The following is a 22,129-nucleotide window of genomic DNA, read 5'->3' as shown; positions in this document are numbered from 1 at the left end:
TGGGCCATCCTACAGGAACAGAAGCAAATCTTCACTGAAATCAGCTACAAAACTTAGAGAGAAAAAAGCAAGCAGCTTTCAACTGTCAATGCTTAGATACTAACCTCATGTACTGTGTCAAAAGACGGGATGCAATGATCAGCTCAGAAAAAGCTGTACTGTTCAGCTTTGTGCAATAACTGAGCAATAGCTATATAAATTTACTATTTAAAACCCATAACTTATTTCATATAAATGGAGCAAGTTTCTCTAATGTCACCCTAGGAAAGACAGCTGAAATTCATCCTTACTCTACCCCTCCTCTCAGTCCATAGCATCTGCCAAAATATATTAGTAGGAATTCTCCAGACAACCAGACGACTCCAATAAAACTGGCAGTACATTTTCAGATATTACGGAAGTACATAGGAAGTTCTGATAATACAAGAGCTTTCACCAATCAAACATGGAACAAGTACTAACGGCCGACCTACTGGAACGTACACATAGCTACGGTAAGTCATGCTGCATGAACAGAAAGGCGTATTTGACTGGAGAAGTAATCTTACTCTATATCTAGGCAAGAAAAGCAGTTGAGAGAGGAGGTTTACCATGTTGCAATTTCTCGATTGTCATCCTCTGGTGGTGCTTTCAGGATGTCTGTGGCAACAGTATGACAAGGGTAGTCAGCAAAACAGAAGATGTCAGGGTTTATGAGGGAATGCTGAATGAAGGAGAGCTGGAATAAATGATATCAAAAATAGTTTAGGTCTTTAGAGTTTCAGGTTCTACTTCATCAACTCATGCATTTCCAAGAGGGACACAAATGAACAGATGCTGTAGAAATGAGCCAAGATCTACTATCGGTGTGTTTTACATAAGATTGAACTTCACTAGAGCAAGAATTTCTCCTCAGTATTTCTGAGGATGACAATCACAGCTGTGCCAAGGGAACCTGTTCAGAGAGAGTTGTGTTTTGCAGGCAAAGCTCTAGCCTTTTTGGGTAACCAGGTAAAAGCCTCAGAACACAGCCATTACAGAACAGTTCCAAGCCCAGCTGCAAATCAGAACACTACGAAAAATGAAGACAATGTCATCATAGAAGCAGAGTAAGTGAAGATGAACTGCTCCCAAACAATGCAGACACAGTTCAATTAACAGACTGTCCTTTAGTAATATACCTGAGGCCTATGCCTTCTAGGCCAATCATTATATTGTTAGTTCTCAAATTTGCTTTGTCTAGAAATTAGGTTTTTCATTACACCAACCTGCATTCTCCATTCCAGAAGTTCAGCAACTTTAAGTGTCGAATAAATAAAGCTAAAATGCTGGTAAGCCTACCTGGCCTTCTGCATGTTTCCAAGGTCTGTATATGGCATTAACTGGAAAGACTTCCATGCCTAGCCCTCTCTGGATCCCAAACACTACAATCTGCAAGCCCTTGCTGTCACGAATCTGAAATCCTGGATGGTCCAATTCATAGGTTACTACTTTGAAGTCCAAACTAGGATTCTGCAACGAGTAAAACCAAGAGAAATTAGTCAGCCTTAAGCATTAGTCTCCAGTACTTTCTAGCAAGAACCCCACTTCATTAGTATTTTGCTCAGCATAACATCCACCTCTTAGTTGAAAGCAAAGTTCTTGTTTGCTTTAAAAAGAACTAGATTTAGATAATTCTGAGAGAACTTAATGCAACTTAATAATGTCCAAAACTAGCCTGTGAGTTTGCATTTCCTCAAGCACTGCAGTCAGCAGCTGTAAAACTTCTACCCTTCCAAACGTTTAACTGGCAAGTTTAAGAAAGTAACAGTTCCCTCCTCAGCATACTAGCTCATGCCATTTGTAGATGCCCCTCTGCTCTCCAATAAGAGGTGGTAGGGCCTGACCGGCTGGCAAGCAGAACTTGTTTTTCCTACTGAAGAATTTACAGTGCCAATACTTGCAAAGCACCCGTTACATTTTCAACAGTAGGATGAAAGCACAAGGATGGAGGAAACTCTGGCCATCATGGAATGCAGAGCTCTCCTTTCAGAGGCAGGTGAGCACCTGGAATTACTAACTGCTCATCTTGCCAGTTTTCTGATAAGCTGATGCAACACAACGTAAATTTGAAACATATCAGTTCAGTGAGAAAAAGACTCCAATACACTTATACAAATGGAAAGGGGGGCAGAGAATGAAGTGTCTGAACAACAGTAAATACTTTCTAGACAACAGGAGGAACTGACAAGAACACTCATGCCATTTGTGTAAGCTACTGCCAGTTATTTCTGCAAGATGCATATTCTGTCATACAATGAAAAAATTGATAGCATTCTTGAATGTAACAAAAGATACAATAAAATAAAAAATAAAATAAAAAAGATACAATCTTTGTAATAATTATAATAGTACACCTAAATTAACAACTAAAACCTACTAGCATCTATAAAGCATAAAGCAGGATTCAGATATTATTACATAATGGAGAGCAAGCTAGCTGTATGTTCCAAGGTTAAAAAAAGCATAATACCCGACAAAACGGACAAAGAAGGAAGCAGTACTTAAGCTTCACTATGTTAATTGTAACAGTTGATACTTATTAAGTGGTAGAAAACTTCTTTTTCCTGAAATTTGTCATCATACACAAGCATTTAGAATTTTAGAAACAGAATGAAAACATTACATTTCATTTTCATCATGAATGCCTACAAGTAAGCAGCTTTTGAAAGCAGGGTGCCTGCTGCACAACCTCTTTCCACGGGCAGAAAGAAGTTCTTCAACATAAAACACCCAAACAGCACATGCTGGAGTACATGAGAGCAAACAGTATGGAATCAATCTCAATTTGTACGCAAGTCAGCCGCACAGGCAGTTTTTATTTCCAACAAAATTCCTCAAAATATTCTTGTTCAAGAGGAGGAGGAAAAAAAAAAATCATTTAAGAAGAGCAGAGCAGTTACATTAATAAGATTCAAAGCCATTCAGGCTCTTAGGAGCCTATTAAGCCTTATATTCACACTGAGACACTACCTTCCTTCAAATGTTCTGCGTTAAAGAGCAAGATGCTCAAACTTACCAGCTCTTTAAGAACATCAATTAAGACCTCCACATTCCAGGTATGGGCTTGTGCTCCATCGCTTTTATCTTTCCCATCACTCCAAATCCCACTGCCAGGAGCCGATATAGACTGCAAGTTAAATACACTAGTCAGATACTAGTTAAAGATAAAACCACCTTAAAAGTCACTAGCTTACACAACTTTCTGCACCGTGAAGGAAAGCACAGGTTCAGACCGGCAAAGACACCAGCTGTGCACTCCTGAGAATGTCCTTCAAGAGTATTTTATAGACATTTATTGCAGAACAGTTAACAGTTAAGTATATATATTGAATAATAAAAGTCAATGTTTAAGTTTAAGGCGAGAGTTTCGCTTCCCCAGGTTCTGCTTATTAAAATACACATAACCGCCACTCCAGTAGGCCACTCACTTGTAATGGAATACCGTCCGTCAACCCCGAATGAGTTCGAGCCATCATCCCCAAAACCCTGGCAACCTGGGCAGCTGTGACCTCCCGAACACCAAACTGCATGATTATGTTGCGACATTCTTCAACACTAAGACACAACAAAACAGATGCACCTTAGTACTAAAGCAGCTTTTACTATGACATACAACAGATGGACCAAAACATGACCTGTAAATACAGTTGGGACAAGGCAGACTGCAGGGAGAAAATAATTGCACACACTACAAAATATGAAAATACACTCAACTTCATAGTTTTATTAGCCTAATGATCCAACATAACAAAAACCTTCCAGGACAAGCAAGTAGAAACTCAGTAGAAAGTTCATGCAATTTTTTCCATAAAGCATATACTGCCATATACTCGATTCAAAGCTAGGTCTACCTAAATCACAGTGAAAGGTGTTTTACTGGCTATGTTCTATCAAAGTAATAACACAGGGTAGGATTCACTCTGATTTTTATTAAAGCACTTCCATGCACTGACCCGTGATACAGAGCTTCAAAAAATGAAGTTTTCTGCTAGCTAAAAGTGAAACAAAGGCTGTAGCAATGCACACTTCAAACTATGTGTGTTATGGAAAAGTTAAGTTGTGAAAGTATGTCTTTTAAACTGATATAAGCCATAGCTTTTCTGATCAGAGGTCACTAGCAAAAACCTTCACGGAGCCAAAATAGCAAACACTGAGCAGATGGTTAAGTACTTAGTTTAGAACTGAAGGCCTTTTTTGCAGTATTTATTTCACTTTATGTGAACATTGCAGAAATAGGCCAGCAAGTTAAGATTTATACAGCATCAGTGTAGACCAAAAAATATGTTGTCTTAACAGGCATGTGTTAACTAGAGAATTCACGTTCAATACCTCCAACATGCTATTTATATTGTGTGCTTCTGTATTTCACTCCATAAACATAAACTTAAAATAGTCCAAGTTCCAATCACTTCTCCAAAGTGATCAAAAGTCTTATCTTTTTCTGTTAAAATACAGAATCATTTATTTCCTCTTAGCTTGGGCTTCAGGTAAACCTTCTTTTAAAAGATGTTAGCAAGGGCTAATACTATGTCCCCTTTCAAAACTGGCCACCTGCTTGCAAGCTCCTACATTAATCACTGCCAGCATTAGAATATTATCCTTCATCCTTAAAATCTGCATTCAAAAATCAAGTTGGATTTGTGCAGAGACAGCAGACATACAACAGGAAATAAACTTCTAATAGATTCAAATTAGCTCTCCAATAGACACATTCTGATTAGAATCTGGTTTCTCCTTCCACTTTCCTGGTAACTATTCCTGTTCACCATTTCATGTGTCTATGTAACATACATAACCAACTTAATATAATACTTGTGCTAGCTGCTACAAGGAAAGGTTTTTTAGTATTGCTCATATCGCTCCGGGCAAGTCCACACAGCTCTCTGAATGACAACCCACTTCACAAGGCTCTAGCAGGTCAAGTTAACAGATCTGCATGTCTAAAATTTCAAACAAGGGACAGCATGCAAGAAGAAAACAGAACACTGTTTTGAAGATGTGGGTGAAGAATGGCTACAAATATAGAAATAAAACAAGGGCAAGCTTAAGACAGCTGTATTTTACCAAAATAAGCTTGCCTAAGTGGGCAGAAAGACTTTAAAAGCAGGTTTCAAGAGCTGCTTTCTTGTCAGCAATTCAGTATCATGAGTAGATTCTACAGCTTCAAATAATCTCTATCATAGTGCCTACCACCCTGATTAAACCCCAGTTCTAACAGGAAGCTGCTCTTGGTCAACTCTCCTGAAGTGACATTCTACTTTCAGTTCTTCTGTAACCTACTCCATGTGGACTTCAAGCTAACGAGAGTCTGTCATAAGAGTAAAGTGCTCCCAAAGACCTGGTAGGATTTATTTGGAATTCATGCTTACCTAGCCATTTTCTGTTAAAAATAAAGGATGCTGAAGGCCAAATTCTTAAAAAAATCTCACAAGGAATTTGGATGCTTTTCTTACCATGAGAAAGTCTTACACAGTTTCAACAGATATGCTGCACACAACATTGGAAGTAAACAAAATACAAAGCAGGAATCAAAACTGAAGACCTCATAATACTTAATGAAATTCCAATCATTTTAGTAAAAGTGTTCTTTGTCTTTACCTTTCGTCTCAAGAAAAGAAGAAGGAAACAACCACCATCTAAGATGCTCGATTCCCTTGCCATAAATTAAGCAAAAGTTTTCCTACAAACCTTGTACAAAAGCCATAGCCAACTTCTTGCATGAAGTCTGCCAGAGAACTCTCCATCATGGTTTTGGCTATCCCTCCAGAATCAGGCAGGATCCTGTCCATTAGAATGTCCCGTTTTTCAGGGTATAAAAGTGGTGCAAGCACCACAGGGCAACGCTCCTGGGGAAAATCTAAAGATGAGAGTAAAAAATCATCAGTGTCAAAAAAAAACAAAAAAAAACAAAAAAACAAGTGACTATTAGAAATAACTTGAGTGGTGTACTAGAGTTTCCCTGCTGCTGCAGAGATCAAGAGGGTGCTCATGCAGCATTACTCCATCCCACCTCCCAGGTTCTCTACTGCCAGTTACATATTCCTAAGGAACAAGAATGTAAAGCAGATTAGGCTTATACAGGTTCATTGCAGCTGCTCAAAAAGCTAGCAGTTGCGGTGGAGGCACGTTTAGAACTATAGATCATCACTAAGAGCAGTCATCCAAAGAAAGCACAGAGCAGGAAACAATACACCAAGTAGAGCAAGCCTCTCCTCCAAATCAGGAAGTAGTAGCAGCTCCTGTTTTCTAATGAGTCTACAGCTTAAAGTCTAGCAATCTAAAACAGAGATTTGGGGATGGAGAGAAAGAGAGAATGCTCCCCTCTTCCTTTCACGGAAGCAAAGTTTAAGGTAATGAGAAAACCAGATGTGCAGCTCAGAGTTTTGCTCACAGTAGAAGGCAGCAGAGTAAAGACACATTACGGGCAGGCCGCATCATCTGCGGGATGAAGCGTAATGCCTCCATACCCTTTTGGGGCCATTCACAGAAGAGTACCCAACTTTCCAAAGCAAGGCGAGGAGAAGGGAATTAAAGGAGCTAATACATGAATCTTCTTGGATCACGCTGCTCTAATGAAGATACACATATCAAAAATAAGAAGCTTTTTGCTTCTGTATACAGGGTGCATCCCTCTAGGTCTCTGTAGAGCCAAGGAGTGGATTGACTTAAATTCACTTTGCTTCTTGAGTCCAAATCCTCTTTACTCTGAAGAGTTCACAGGTAATACGCACTTTGAAAAGGAGACTACCAGTTCATAGGCTATAGAAACTTTTACCTGCCATCACACAAGGACAGGGGTAGCCTTCAGAAAACAAACCAGCTTTATTCAAAGGCACTTCCCATGCTGTACAAGCGTTTCTCCTAGTTTTGCATCCAATATACACAGCCCTCTGATTACCATTTCAAGGAGGTGAGATTTTAATCTAGCATGCTTCCTATATGATAGAGTTCAGGTTTTTAAACTACAGTGCATGAGGTTGTTTCAGTCAAATCCACAAACACCATCCCACATGAGCAACCAAATAAAGACTAGGATATCGCCCACTTAATGAATATTTATCAAAAAGCATGCTATTAAGAAATTCAAACCTTGAAGCTGTCTCATGTCACTGCTCATCAAAAGAAAAATATTACAGTACAGTCAGATGCCAGGAAAGTGGCATTTTCCTCATTCAGTTCAGAGCTGTGAAAGTTGCTTGAACACATTTTGACAGGAGTTCTACCTCACCAGCCTCTACTCCATTTCAGCAGTCTGCACAGCAAGTTACAAAAACCCATTTTAGAGTTTGCATCTAGTCAGGCCTCCTGACTAACACCACACTTACCTCTACGTAATGTTTTGAGGAAAGCGTCAATCTGTTCCTGTCCTACCCCAAAGGCTCCCTTCTGCCCAAAAAGGAGATGGGAGAGGAGAAGGTGCAGGACCTCTATTGCAATATCTTGGAAGCCACCTTCTTGATTTCCACTGACGTCCGCGTCAATGTAAGAGCGCAAAAGATCCGGGAGTTTCTGTTTGATAAACTGGGCAGCTTTTGAACACAAAAGAGGCCAGAGTCAAAACCTAAAGTTTCTTTAATACGAAGACTCATTTTAGTTACGCAACATTTTCTTGCTATTGTTTATCACGAGCCTTAACGGTTCAGATTTAAATAGAAGTCTCATAATCCATACCTCAGAGTTTAATTGTCAATAAGCAACTCAAAAGGTAAAATATCACAATATCTCAATTTCATTCATTATCTAGCAAGTCAGTCACAGAAGAGACCTCCAATTTCATACCAGGGAAGATGACCATGCTGCCTATTGCCCCTCTCAAAATGGTGTTAGACTTCAGTGGATCCACTGATTCCAACTGCAGCAGCCTCCTCAGGTCATGCAGGCACATACCCATCCATCTTGCTAGCCCACTGCTATAAAAAGTATCCCTGCTGCAGTATTTTAGAAACTTCACTCACCAAAACCTCGTAGATCTGAGCTGAAAGAGTTCAGTAAAGCGAGACCAAAAATCACCTATAAACAATAAAAACAGACATCACAGTAAGAGCAAACCATCCTTTCAAACAAGGTCAGTCATAAAGACACTTCAATATTTTGGAAATAAATGTTCACCTACCTCTTGAACTTTACTTAATTTGATGACTTTACTCAATTGGGCAAATAAATGGGGTGAAGGCTTTAGACTCTGAAACAGGTAAGAAGAGTTAAATGGAGTTGCTTATGTGATCAGACTCATCTGTAATGTGCAAGGTAATCTAGAGTCTATCTGCAGTAATGGAATTTCAGTAACCACTTGCTGTACCTCAACATGAATCCTATATTGGCAAATAAGTGTCTCTAGAGCTATTTTTGGATACATCTACACTAAAAGTTTCTTCCCGCATATCCCACTCTTCAGCTAGCTTTAGTATTGAACCCCCATGATAGCTTTCATACCAAAAGAAACACAGGAGCACCAATGGTTTATCTTAGTTCTGGCCATCACAAACAAGCCATAAGCTTATACTAAACATCACAATAAGCTTTAAAATTAAATTTTAGTGATACTGGGACTGAGTAACTTGCTTAATCTAGCAAAACAAAACTTCTAGGCAAGCTTAATTTTTGAAGACTTTGGTTGTACCAATCTTAGCCATAAGAGCCCTGAGAAACTGTGAAGGAAAAGTGGCTGGTTTCTCACAGACCAATTCATTACAGTTTCTGATATGAGATCCCTTTCAAGAAGCATACAAACCTTCTGATAGTGCAACGGATTGTCAATGGCGTAGGACAGCGTCGAGATAAAGTTTGGTTTTGTAATCAGCGACGCACACTCCTGGATCAGAAATTGAGTCTGAAAAGAATAAGGCAACTTTAGCACCCCTGTTGTTTTGTCACAGGACGATAAAATAAAACTTCTACTCTTCACTATGTGCAGTGAAAATAAAGCTGATAAGGTATTTATGTCTTCTTAGTGTCCAAATTCTGATTAGCATTTTCTGATTGAGAAAGCGACCAAATATTTTCCATCAAAAGGCAAAGAAAACTGGACTTGCGAGTATGCTGTTTCATTTGCTATATGCACCTACATCCATTGCTCAGACAATCCAGGAATATTTGCGTTTTATTTATTAAGAGCTAAAAAAGTCTGTGGAAAAATTGCTTAAGGATGGAAAAACACTCCTGAGAACAGACGTATCCAACATCAGAAGTGCCAGTCAGTGGATCTGGACAAAGTTCAAAAAAAACAAAGGAAGGCTTTCAAAGTAGAGTACTGCATGTGGTGAACAGAGCCATTGTACTTAAGCTATCTGTTTTTCCAGATCAAGGTGTTTAAAGTGTCAGAGATCAACAGTTCTATGCCTTCCGACTAGAGGACTGGAAAAGTGCTTGTAATTCAAAGGCTATATACCATAATAGAAGTTTGCTTGAAGCTACTATCTCTAACCTGCCTTTGTGCTTAAAATGGATCATATCCTACTGCAGATTTCTAGCAACCAAAAGCAACAAGCAGATGCCTCAGGGCAAATTTTACCTGATGGAAATCTTTGCCACTGCTTTTACCATCGCCACTGAAATCCACGTGCGAGAATAGACAGCGTAGTAAATGCCTGTCTGCCTCGGGACCGTGCCGATTCACAATCTGAAAAAACAAATCCAAGAAAACCAACTGGGTAACAAACAGTCATTACAGAGCATGATCTGGGACCAGTACTGTGGATATCGTAGTAATTTCACTGGTAAGTAAACTACTGTTCAACAAAATGGCTGAGAGTGTTTCCTTTTAAATTAGTAACCTATAAAATAGGTTATTAATCCTATTTGCAAATGCAAAGTCTCAAAAAAGAGATAAGAAAAGAATCTACATACAAGTCATTGACATAGAAGCCATGCATTTTATGGGTAGTGGTCTTAAAAAAAAAAAAAAAAAAAAAAAGCGGTTTTCAAGTCACCTTGAGGATTTCCAGCTTCTCTGCCACTGATGCAGGCCAGAATCCATATAGTACCATGGTCTCACTCTTACCCATTTTTTTCAGAGCTCCTGTGCCTAAGTTTGCAAGCCTTGGGATGACTGATGCCCCTGTGCTATGCCTATGTAGCATGAATTTATCACAGAGACACAGGCCACTGTGCAACATCTTCACTGAGCTGGCAGACAACTTTATCTTGCTTCCTGGTCATGACTGACTTTGCCACCATCATTCCAGGGTCTTTTAAGACATAAAGGGAACACTATACAGTAAGTGTTTTCTGCCATCTAAAGAAAAAAGTTCAACTCAAACTTGTTCTTTAGCAAGCTTTAAAACTGAATATCATATGCTGAAAAACTGCAGCTGAGACATCTTTACTAAGTCTTTCCTCTGTCATCACTGCTCATTGAACCGAATGCCATACCTCAGTCATAAATAGGTGATCTGTATTTGTTAGCTTCCAACAGCTATCTCACTCATTACTGGTGCTTAACAACACTGATGTCCCCTATCATTTGCCTTAAAACTCTTAGCTACGGACCAGCTCAGCAGCTTGCTGTGTGAAGTACCTTCAGGTTGTTTCTGTAGTGTGTTGGGGTTTTTTTGGTTGTTCTCCCTCATCTACCTGATTGCTATTACTTATTTTAATAAAATCCATGATTGCAGAAGCTCGAAGTCACTTTATCATCAGTAACTTATATTATTTGTTCAAGTAGTAACAGCTAACATCAAATCCAAATCTATTGGCAACATTTTTGCCATTGTTTCCCCCTTTCTAACTGAACAACTGACACAACAAGCAAGTGCACACCAGTACACACCAATCTATGCTCCGATTTTCTCTGTCAAGTTCATTGCTTTACCCTGTCATAAATATCCTTGTGTCCCTATATTTTTTGTGCAAAAGGACAAAGAGCACTGCTTTAGGCTGTATCCTCTTCAGCTTCTGCTATTTCTCCAATTGCTCTCATTTCAACTCTTCTATCGTTATCTGACACTATGCTTCCCTTACCCTCCCCCGTTTGCTTACTCCAGCAGCTGCCAAGTTTTGCTCCTCCAAGAAAGAAGTATCCCTGTCTGGGGACAGCTCTGCATCTTGACCAGAGGCTAGAACATGCATTCTCATGATATATCAGCCCAGAGTAAATAACCCGCTTCAGTTATGTTGACAGTGCTGTCATCTCCCATGACAAGGTAACAAGGAGCTCAGATTTGTACAAAAGGCAGCAAAACAGAATTGACAACAAGTTATGCTAGCTCAGTTCAGGCTTCAGAAAATAGGCAAGTCCTTCAGGCAATCCCAATTAAACACTTAGATTTAGACATAGTAACAAGAGTGGTGTGAAGCAGGATCTGTCTCCTAGCTGTTCAGTGAGCTATTTGGTGCCGCTACCAAAGACGATTTCATAGAAGCAGGTGGATGCAGAAGAAAACTCCATATTAAAGTCATCAGTGCAACTTCTCCACATCAGAATTAGATTGCTTCTTTGGTTAGAAGTAGCTTCAGAAGGTTAATTATTTGAAAATTTAACATATGGGAGGAGAGAAAAAAAGCAAAGGCTGAAAGTGCAGCATAGCATCTTTCAACTCTAGCTTTGCTCATGTAAAAGCTTTTCCAGGAAACAGAATGAAAGGTATTAGTTTTCCTGCAAGGAGAGCTGGGGGAAAAAAAAACAAAAAACTTCCTATTGGCCAGTCTTCCCATCTATCAGACAGCCTATCTGATCATAAAGCGAATGATCTGTAAAGAGTAACTGTTCTATGAGAAATGTCTGACTGGCACAGCTTGTTTACTACTAAGCTCTGAAGGTTACAGCAGAACTCTCACCTCATGACAGCAATTCAACAGTAGTAGCACATTACACAAATAAAGCAGAAACCTGGCAGGTTTCTCGGGAAAAGGGCTAAGCATTGGCTACACCACATCAAGAATGGAGTTTGGCAAAGCCAAACTATTAGAATACATTTACTCCCTAGCTACTTTTCTGCTGTCTTAATCATTTTAGACTACATGCATGTTCCAAGCATCAGCTCTGGGACAAAAAAAGGTCTATTAAAAGTAGAGGATTGCCAACTGAATAGCTTTGAAAATGCCAGCATCCAGCTCTTGCAAGAAAAGCGCATGCCTTTTGGCATCTGTTAAACTGAGGTTAGTTTTATTCTATCGTTAGGAGAACTGCCAGTACATCTTTTCATATCAATTAAAAAGAATGAAGTTTGAGCAAAAACATAACTAAGCCTGTTAAGACTCAGATTTGCACATTTTGACAGCCTCTTTCAAAGTTACTGTATTGCTTGTTATACCATTAAGAATGAACTTTGAACCACCTGAATCTGAATTTACCATACAGAGGTAAGTCGGATTCTGTTTATGCAACTGTAGGGTTAGGTTAAAAATAATTCTGCTACTCTACATCCAGAAAGCTTTGCTTTCCTAGATGAATCTGTCTGCAGAGCCCTTCCCTCCTCCGTAGCCAGGATCTCCTTACCATTAATTCAGGAAAGAGAGGGAGACCACAAAAAAACCTTTGCAGAGGAACCCATTCTTTAGAATCCAGCTGACGAATGCATAAAACTTTCAAGTTTTTAAAGCAGTCTTAAAGCATCACCTATGTCAAATGATGATCGAAACCATGTTAAAGCAGAAGTTAGTTGCTTAAGTTTTGCCACAGTTGTTATGTTTGTGAATGTATGTGTCATTTTGGTCAGAAATGCAAGAGGCAGGAAAGCCCAAAGCTTTAAGATGAGAAACTATTTTCATTAATCATTTATGGAAGAACTGCTCCAGGTCTGTTTTCCCCTACTTACTCTGTATGCTTAGATGCAATCTTTGTAAAATTGAGTGTGTTATGCCAAAAATTACACCAAGCAGCATACCATGAGACAAAGGCAGTTAAAGCATACAGGTATAACCTCTTCAGTTATCTAATGAAAACTTGTACTAGCAACCACACAAGGAAGTGACACTAGCTAGTTTTAAAAATCAAGGGAACATGGAGATCTTAGGAATTTAGTCTTGAAATCCCAGAAGATCCATGTTACAAGGAAATATGCACAAACCAGCTATCTCCACAGAGCAGTCTGCAGTCTTTCAACACAGTAAGTCTAAGAGGTCTCCAGTTCAACCTAAGGAACAATCTGTCCCCATTTTAAAGATCCATATGCCAACTTCTCTTGAACCAAAGAAACATTTATTATCCTTTACGTAAGTTTTCAGGACAAATCTGCAAGTAATAATCCACTCAGACCTTGCTGTAAAAGTAATATATTGAAAACAGTATTGATTTAAAGGACAGCATGATTTCTGGTGAGCCCCTTGCATGTCCTGAACTCACAAAAATGGAAACTCATGACTTAAATGGCATCAGTACTCCCCCTTGAAAATACTGCATCATCACTGATTACTACACCTAGAAGTTACAAAGACTGTATTCCATTTCCATAGCTTACAAGATCATTTTAAGCAGTTGCACTGAATACTGCTGAAGTCACCCTCTCTGACCTAAAGAGAAGCAATGAATGCACTTTCAAAAAAAAATCAGTTACCAGAATCTGACACTCCTTAAGCCCTTTGCCCTCCTACTCTGATTCAAGTCACTGCAGGACTGCACTAGTGTATAACAAAATAATTAAAGGCTGGGGGAGGGGGGGAGCTCAGCTGCCTGCTGAGGACTGAACAAAACTAGTTTCTAAAACTGACTCTGTAACACTCACTTCCTCCTAAGTACTCCTCTGTGGACAATTCTTTTTAGCCCATCCCTCTAGCCAGAACTATTTTTAAAAGGGGAGATCAAACAAGAACTCAGCCCAAGTCTTAGATGTTTTTGGTTTGGATTTACAGTTATTCTGTCTGCCTCCTGAAAAGCAGGACCGAGGAACTCCATTTGACTAGCTCATCAGATAGCCCCTCTTCATCAAAAGAGATACAGAGCAAAAAACTTTTATCCAAGGTAAGCGAAATTATTCAGATGTAACCAGAAGTTCTAGAACTAATTCACTATCTTACTGTACTCATGTTTTCAATGCAATGACTCTGACCAATAAATATATATTGTTTCTTCCCTCTCCCACCCCATGATGTTCTTACAGAACTTTACTCAAGTTTAAAGATTTGACCTGAAGGAGTTTAGGAAAGCTTTGCACACCACAATCCAAGAGCAGCACTTAATTCTAACATGGCGCTACAAAGTTAATACTGGTCTCAGCTCTGAGAGGGAAAAAGCTGCCTTATTCCACAGCCAGACTGAGGAAACCAACCGAGCTGCGATTCTGGAGTACTGAAAACAGCACATAACAACGCACATGAAAATGCTGTAGAGTACAATTCAAACGCAAAGACAAACGCCATTTGACACTTCCATTTTTCTTTCCAAGACTTCCTGTGTAGTATTATTGGTTTACTTACATGTTGTATTTCCTGCTGGCTGGCTCGGTAGTTTTTCTTGGTTAAATTGTCCACCAGGTAGCTGATTTGAGACAAGGCCAGCGAGAGCGAGTCAAGATTCATTGCTGGTTGGGGCGGAAGCAGGCGGCCGAGCCCGGCGCAAAATCACCATTATTCCCCTTTAGTCACCTCAGAGACAGGTTAATTTTTTTTCCCCCAATTAGCCTGTATCTGTTTCTGTGCTACTTTCTTCAGCTCTTCTTTCTCAGTTGTCTTACTCCGTTCTGAAACATGGCACCTGAAAGACAATATTGCATGCGATTTAGCTTCTGTAGCAACTTTACAGCTATGTTCCAGGCATTGCCAAAAGGCTGTTATCTTGCCACTGAACACTATTCTAAGTTTAAAATAAGCTTTGCAAAAAAATTGTTTGTAATTCTTATATGATGTTGAAGCAGTTAATGGTTTCTCTGTATTTTCAATTTCCACTAGAACACTACAGGGTAGAAAATTAAATCCTAGACAAATTGGAGTTTTTCATTTTTTGTTTGCAAGATAAACTGCAAAAGAAGAATAAAGTTTAAGAGAGAAATTGATAAGAAGGACATTTTTGATAGTTGCGTCAAAATGTTCACATAAGTTAAGCTACGTCCACTAGGAAAAAGAAGCACAGTCAAGTTTTCACAACACAAGCTTAGTTGTTTTCACATTACCCAGCCACATTTATTCATTTCTGCATTTTGCCAGACTGGAAGAGCTAGCAAACAGCTCAGTCAAAAGAATGACTACTCTTTCAGCAGTGTGAGAAAGAAGAAAATGAGATGCATAATAAATTAGATACCACAGAGCAGCAATCAGAGGTCAGAATCATTGAAAGCATCAATCACAAGTTTATACAAAAAAATGTCCTATTTAACCATCTCTGCAACAGTTTGTCTCACTGTGATCAAAGTAGTATTGCATTCATCTGTACGCACACCAAAACAAGCAGTTGTGAATGAGTAACACAAAGAATTGCTATAAGCTAACCCTAACATTTGGCTTTTACCAAAGCAGCTTTCCAGTGTGCTGGAACAGCACAGCTTGCCAGCTTAATAAATTTCTATGACAACACAAAACTGAGCACTTAAAATGACATCTAGTTTGTTAAGTTACAGATTACCAATGTGATAAAATTACATCCCAAAACAAGAACTGCATAAGCAATGGTCAGAGTAGTAGTTTCAACAGAAACTGTACCCTGAGAACCTATCAGGGGTGGAATCAGGGTGAGGATTCACTATATTAAAGCTCTACATGCTCAAAACACAAAGGTCCCCGGCTTCTTGCCAAAACTCTGAAGATGTCCTTTTCAAAATAAAAATTACTGCTTTACCACCTTGGCAGTACGGCCAAGAATAGCAGTACGTATTTCCAAAGTCTCTCCCTCATCATAGAGATGGACTGTGCCAATGATGTGTTAATTTGACAGTCCTAATGCTTGTGGCAACAAAATTTAGAAAGCAACCACTGTAGCAGCCTGGCTCTACATGTTTGCCATCTTTCTACACAAGTTAGAACAAGCAATAGTACCAGTATCAGTAGAAAAGGCTGTGCTGCTCATCAGAAAGAGAACTCTTTCCCTTCCCCTTTATAAAAAAGGTATTTACTCCCTTACACTTAGAATCACAACTTATAGGCATCTGCCTATATTTTTGACCATTTTCTCCTACCATAGACCAAAGAATCCACACAGCTGATAACTTTTCAGTGGTAAAGGCAGCAAGATGCTTCTTGGAAGGGTTAGCAAGTTTATATACAACATTTTGGTGGAAACCTTAAGTTCTCCTCTTTTTTGTCTCCCAGGTACAAAAAACATTAGGAGTACCAAATAATATTCACAGGGATGAAGACTGTTCTGTTCTTTGGTAAAAGATTATTACATTAAGTAAAAATGTACATCAACTATCTGCACATTCTCTGAAACTATACAAGAACCCACTTTGGCAAAAAAAATAGATTTGGTGAAAAAGAAACTCGAGAAATTTATAATATCGAAAAAGTTCTTTAAGGCTTCAAAGACAAGGCAGCTGAACTACGAAAGAATTCGTGAACATGTTTAAAACTCCTGCAGGAAGAAGAATTACAGAGAACTCTTTCAATTTTTCTTTTTGTACATCTGACAGACTACAATCCATTACCAGTATTTAAAGGTTTAAAACCCCATGAACCATAAAACAATGTTTTTCAGGAAGGATGGTGGCCACAGAAGCTATCAGAAATTCTCAGTAGCGCATATCTGATTGCTTTCTAAATGATAAATAGATTCCCCTTTTGGGATCATCCAGAAAGTGTCTCTGGGCAAGGCAAGTATATGCTTTTCAGCAGTTCTTACTGGGCCAACATAAAGGTTTTGAAAAACGTCTGTTAAATATCAACCAGACAGATAGCCATTCTGTAGTACTTACACCTGCAAAAGCCACAAAGTACTTGAAGCAGCTGGCAAGAGGAATGCAATTCAGTCCCTATTAGAGCACTAGATTTCAGCAACCAGCCTGGCACAAGATTCAGGAACAGGAGCAAACCAAAATTCTGACTCGCTCACTTTTAAAGCAATAACTCAAGTTTCAGAGTTTGCCTTTCTGGCCACCGGGAAGAAAAAACCCACGTTTCTCCAGCCGTTGTTCCTCAGACTGATAAAAACAGTGAAGCAATCACACCTACTCCACCCCAAAAAATCAAGCTTTTAGGTACTAGAACTCTGAGTAAGGTACAGGCCTACTGCCAAAACACAGTGTCTGATGTAAATATGATCCTCCCTGCTACTACACAATACCCTGCGGACAACACCGACACTGACCATCCCTTCATTAGCATCACTGTTTCTCCCAAGAAAAGCACTTCAACATGTTTTAGTTGCACAGAACCACAGCAAGTGTTCCCACTTTCTAACTGTAAAATCCGGCAGTGTCACAGAAGAACCTGAGTTAAACTCGAAATGGGATTTTCTTTTTCAAGGAGGCAGAACTAGAGTGCCTGAGCAGATACTGTGACGCAAGGACAGAACACAATAGTCCGAGGAAGTAGCTTCCTATTTATGTTCTAAATATACTGTTTGTATGATACATACTCTGTTCCACAGTAAAGAATTTGACAGCTCTCACAAGCACCAAACTAGCAACGTTTCAGGCTGTCAAACAGTGCAACCTAACTTACAATGGGATATAAAATTACAGCAATTAAGGGAGCACTGCCAGAAAAAGTGGAAGTGGACAGATATCTCTCTGGTCATTCAATGCAAAGTTAGACTTCAATTTCTATGGTACCGATTAAGAAAGCTATGAATGCTATGCAAAGCAGACTATATTTTTAGATGCATATAGTCTTAGTGGGAATGAAACTTGCTTTACTGGCTTCAAGAATTCAAGAGGTTCTCAGTCCATGTGGCAGACTTGCTATCTTTACAGGTTCAGAAAATTCGGGCCTCAGCCAGTAAAACAAACAAACAAAAATTGTATTTATAAAATTAGCTACTTTCAACCACAGTTCCTATGATACAGCAATAGATTTAAGCTATCGGCCACAAGACTCAGGAGCTCTTAAAAGGTTTCCACTGTCTATTGTGTGATACAGCTGATTTAAGAGATAAAAAAAAATATTTACTGAAATCTGCAGTATTATCTAGCCTGAACACTTTCTAAGGAAGTCAACAGACCACACATAGAACATTTGGCAGGGTAGAAGTTTTAGTAGATTCTCTAACACTGTGGAGTTCGGTTGGGCTATTAAAACGTAAATACGATACAATTGCAGGCAAGAATCCAAAAGCACAAAATGGACAGGGTAGATATGTACCCAGTAGTCAGGTTTGGCAAAAACACTTTAGTATTAGTTTTGCACAAACCTGCAGGCCCATCAAGTTAAAACACTCACTCCATGATGCTTGGTTGCATACAACATTCTCTACCAACCCCAAGCTGATCACTAGAAGCAACTAAGTCTTGCTGCAGAGGATAATATGAACAAACCTGAAGTCCTCCACACACATTCAGGAACAGGCCTACAGATTTAAGGCCATGTGTATTCCATGTGGAGGGTAAAATAGCTGAAGTAACAGGAACAGCAACAGGCTCTCTGGTAAGGTTCTAAATTCCTGCCAAAAAACATCTTCTAAAATATACTAAGAGCAACACCACTAAAGCTGCTCTTCGGAATAAGTCTCTTACCCATTTCTTCAAATCCATGCACAAATAGAACATACGAAAAAGTTGCACGCCTCTCGGAAGACCCATGTTAGAAGTGCTCCAAAGGGGTTGGGGGGAGGGTTTCAAATCATACTACAGTTAAGTTAGATTACAGGCAGTCATTTTGAAAACTATAGAAAGGAAAACCTTACAGCATTGGTCACATTAATAGTACAGTAAGCTACAGCTCAATTTCACTAGTTCAAATTTAGGTATTTACACACAGAAGAACTAGCTGAATATTCTGTTTACTGGGTAACCGCACAGTTCCAGCCAACTGGAAGTCACTGATGCTGATTAAACATGGCAACTTCAATTTACAGGTAACAGTTAAACTAAGCACACATGCTTATGCTACTGAGTTAAGGCCAGCTAAGTTTCAGGTTCAGGACCTACCTCAAACACATCAGGCATGCATCATGACACGGCAACTTTAGGTATTTTCACATCTCAACAAGGAGAGTTTACAATAAAAAGAAATCCAAGAAACTTTCACATCCTACTTTCTATTCAGTTAGACACTGCAGCATAAAGTTTCCATTTTAGATAAATGAAGGACCCATTCTCAAAGGCAGCAGACTTTTTTTCCATCCAAAAAGTGTTTTAGTACAGTTAAATGTTATAAAAAGAAGCAAAGGAGAACTGCCGTATGCATAACAGTAGCCAGAGCTATAAAACAAAACAGAGCTGGCTAGAATAGTAAGGCCCTCGACTATAATTCTCAGTGGTACAATTCCCCCAGTATTTATTGATGACCAATCAGAGGGTCACAAAGCCTCACTATCCACTTTTGCTCATTAATAGCTGCACAGTCTCTGTTCCACTTTATTCAGTATTGTCTTGAACACCAAGAATAGCCATTTCATCATCAATTAAAAAAAAAGTATTAAGTATTAAATTAAGTATTAAATATGTAGAAACACTAAGCTAGAAGAATAGAAAGGATTAGGTCCTTCTCCAAAGAAGGGAGATAGGGAGATACCAAGTTTACTAATAGTTTGGTTCAGGGATACCAGGACAACAGGATCAGTAGCTAAAAGTATACTTATAAGCAAAAGGACACAAGAACCAAAGAAGGAACTATTCCAGAAGGGACAAACATATCTATGTTTTACCACCTAACTTTGTTTCCTGTTTACAAGACAGTTACCTCATCTGGATTAGTCCTGCCCATAGTCTTGGTCAACGGCAATGTAGTTAACTTAGAAACAGGAAGCATTTAAGCTACATGCATCAAGAATGACTTGTCAGATGTCATACCTGTTTTGTTACCTACTTTAAAAAAGAAGCCAGCATGCACAGGTAGCATGTTGTACTTCCTTCTAAAAAGTCGGACTCGGAAAAAGACAGTGTCTAAATCTGTGACACAGCAAGTGACTAAGTGTCCCTGTTTGTGTTTATTATATTTATGCACAAAGACTTGTTACCTCATTTCTGTTGTAAATATAGTCCAAACAAAATAGTTTGTAGTCTGTTGAAATTAAATCATGACTGACCTCAATTTATACAAAGGATATAATACTACTCAGAGTAAGAGAACTATTGCAAAGGAGCTATTTCTAACAAACCAGTATCTGTCAAAACAGCCAACTGTTGATATTCCTAGTTTTGAAATAAGCAAGTCTGTGCTACTGCGCAGGGTGTCCTTAACTAGATGTCAGCATTGAGATGCATTTCTTCCATGTAGTCTGCAGCAAAGTTATGCCACCAGATTGTACTACTATATTCCACTGGTTACACGTTACTTTTTTTCATTAGGCAAATTACAACAACACAGATCTTCTAAAGAGGTCACCGAATCAAACTCATGCATAGGCCCAGCATCTGCTCCTTTTCAAGTTTCTCAAAGCTTCACCTTTCACGATCCAACTCTACAAAAGTGGAGGGTGGAGAGAAACGAAGACAAAATAAAACGCTGAAGACTTCAGTGTCATCTTGAAGCGATCAAAACACAATCTGTTCGAGGAGCTTTTCTTCCTGTGCCGAGAACCGCAGGCAGCATTCCGCGGACCTGAAAACACTCGTGGCTCCCACACGAGTTATCACCACCATGCACGGCCCGGACCGGCGCCGAGGCGAAACCCTTGGAAGTTTGTTCGGCTTCTCCTTCCTTCGGTGGGACCCCGGCTCGAGAAACGGCAAGGGGCGGCGGCGGGCGGGGAGCGGGGGAGGCCAGGCCGCGGGCGCCTCGCCGGCAGCCCCACACGCACCCCGGAAACGGCGGGCCCCGCGGGCTCCCCCTGCCGGCCCCGCCGCCTCCCGCCCTGCTCCCGCCGCTCCCGGGGCCCGGCCCCGCCGCGGCCTACAACGCCGCCCGCCAGCCCCCCGCGGGGGGCCGCCGCCACCGCCGCCCCCCTCCGCCCCGGAGGCTCCGGTGCTCCGACCACCACCACCCACCCCCGCCCGCCGCCCGTTGGGGCTGCCGGGGCGCGGGCCGAAGCGAGGCCCGCCGCGGCGGGCGGCTCTCACCTCAGGCGGTGAGTCGGGGCCGGAGTGGGGCGCCGGGCTGGGGCCGCTCGCGCTTTTATCCTCTCGCCTCCGCTGGTTTCGCTACAAAATGGCGGACGGGGTCGCGCGCTCACGTCGCGGCCTTTCCCCTCCCCCGTCCCCTCGCGGCACGCCAGCGGGGGGGGGAGGAGGAGGAGGCGCGGAGAGGGAGGGGCAACGGCCGAGCCTCTCGCCCCCTGGCCAGGAGTTCGCCCAATCAGAGAGAGCCGCCGCGCTCGGCCTGCCCAATCAGCGCGGCGCGACCTCTCGGGGACGTTCACTCGTCTTCCCCACTCCCCTCCTCGGCCGTCCGCGCGGAGTGAGCGCCAAGCGCTGATTGGCCGAAAGGAGCTGGAGTCCTTCCTATGGCTTTGGCCAATCAGAGCCGGAAGGCATCTTGGCCGAAGCATGCGCATAAGCTGCCAATCAGCGCTTGCGGGCGAGGCGAGGGCTCGCGAGGCCGGCCAATCAGCCCAGGGCGCTCCGCTGGGGGGCGGGGCAGGAAGGGGAAGTGGACGGGGAGCGCCAAAGGGCACCGCCTCCGCCCACCCGCCCCCCGCACTGGTGTCGGCGACCCCGGAAGGGCCCACCCGCCTGCGCGGGGGGCGCCTGGGCACCCACGCAGCCCGCCTCGCCGGGGCCGGCCGCTGGGAAAGCTTTCCTCCCCTCGAGCACAGACAGTGGGACGGCCCACCCCCTACCTGCTGTGGACCAGATCCTCCATGCAGGGCACTGCAGCACCCCCGCAGAACTGTGGTGCGGCCCCAAGCACTGGACCCCCCCCAAGTGCAGTGGTACAGCTCCCGACACTGCAGCTCCCCCCACAGTGTAGTGGTACGGCCCCCCACACTGCATTCCCCCTCACACACACAGTATAATGGTACAGCAGTGTACACTGCATTCCCCCCCCTGCAGTGTGGTGGTATGGCCCCCCATACTGCATTCCCCCCCACAGTCCAGTGTTAAGGCCCCACGCACTGCATTCCCCCCTGCAGCCCACTGGTATGGCCCCACACACTTCATCCCCCTTCCCCCCCTGCAGTCTGGTGGCATAGTTCCACACTGCA

General features: G+C 41.4%; 1 protein-coding gene across 10 annotated transcripts in view; it reads right to left on the bottom strand.

The window, feature by feature from the left end:
* CNOT1 (CCR4-NOT transcription complex subunit 1) overlaps positions 1–21,172 on the bottom strand; it is a 64,534-nt gene extending 43,362 nt beyond the window's left edge. For 9 of the 10 annotated variants that reach the window (XM_067302712.1, XM_013948585.2, XM_067302716.1 and 6 more), the window contains exons 1-12: positions 20,431–20,723; positions 14,374–14,650; positions 9,533–9,640; positions 8,753–8,851; positions 8,135–8,203; positions 7,977–8,031; positions 7,347–7,550; positions 5,710–5,878; positions 3,450–3,576; positions 3,038–3,148; positions 1,321–1,491; positions 591–718 (exon numbers count right to left, since the gene is read on the bottom strand). In XM_067302712.1, coding sequence (XP_067158813.1) covers positions 591–718; positions 1,321–1,491; positions 3,038–3,148; positions 3,450–3,576; positions 5,710–5,878; positions 7,347–7,550; positions 7,977–8,031; positions 8,135–8,203; positions 8,753–8,851; positions 9,533–9,640; positions 14,374–14,475 — 1,343 coding nt within the window. In that variant the 5' untranslated portion in view covers positions 14,476–14,650; positions 20,431–20,723. Of the gene's footprint in view, positions 1–590; positions 719–1,320; positions 1,492–3,037; positions 3,149–3,449; positions 3,577–5,709; positions 5,879–7,346; positions 7,551–7,976; positions 8,032–8,134; positions 8,204–8,752; positions 8,852–9,532; positions 9,641–14,373; positions 14,651–20,430; positions 20,724–21,044 lie in introns of those variants that run through there. The other variant, XM_067302713.1, reaches the window with a different exon arrangement.
* Between the last annotated feature and the right edge of the window lie 957 nt (positions 21,173–22,129).

This window comes from Apteryx mantelli, chromosome 10, assembly GCF_036417845.1.
Source record: "Apteryx mantelli isolate bAptMan1 chromosome 10, bAptMan1.hap1, whole genome shotgun sequence".
Classification (NCBI taxonomy): Eukaryota; Metazoa; Chordata; class Aves; order Apterygiformes; family Apterygidae; genus Apteryx; species Apteryx mantelli.
This window is presented reverse-complemented; position numbering and strand designations above follow the sequence as displayed.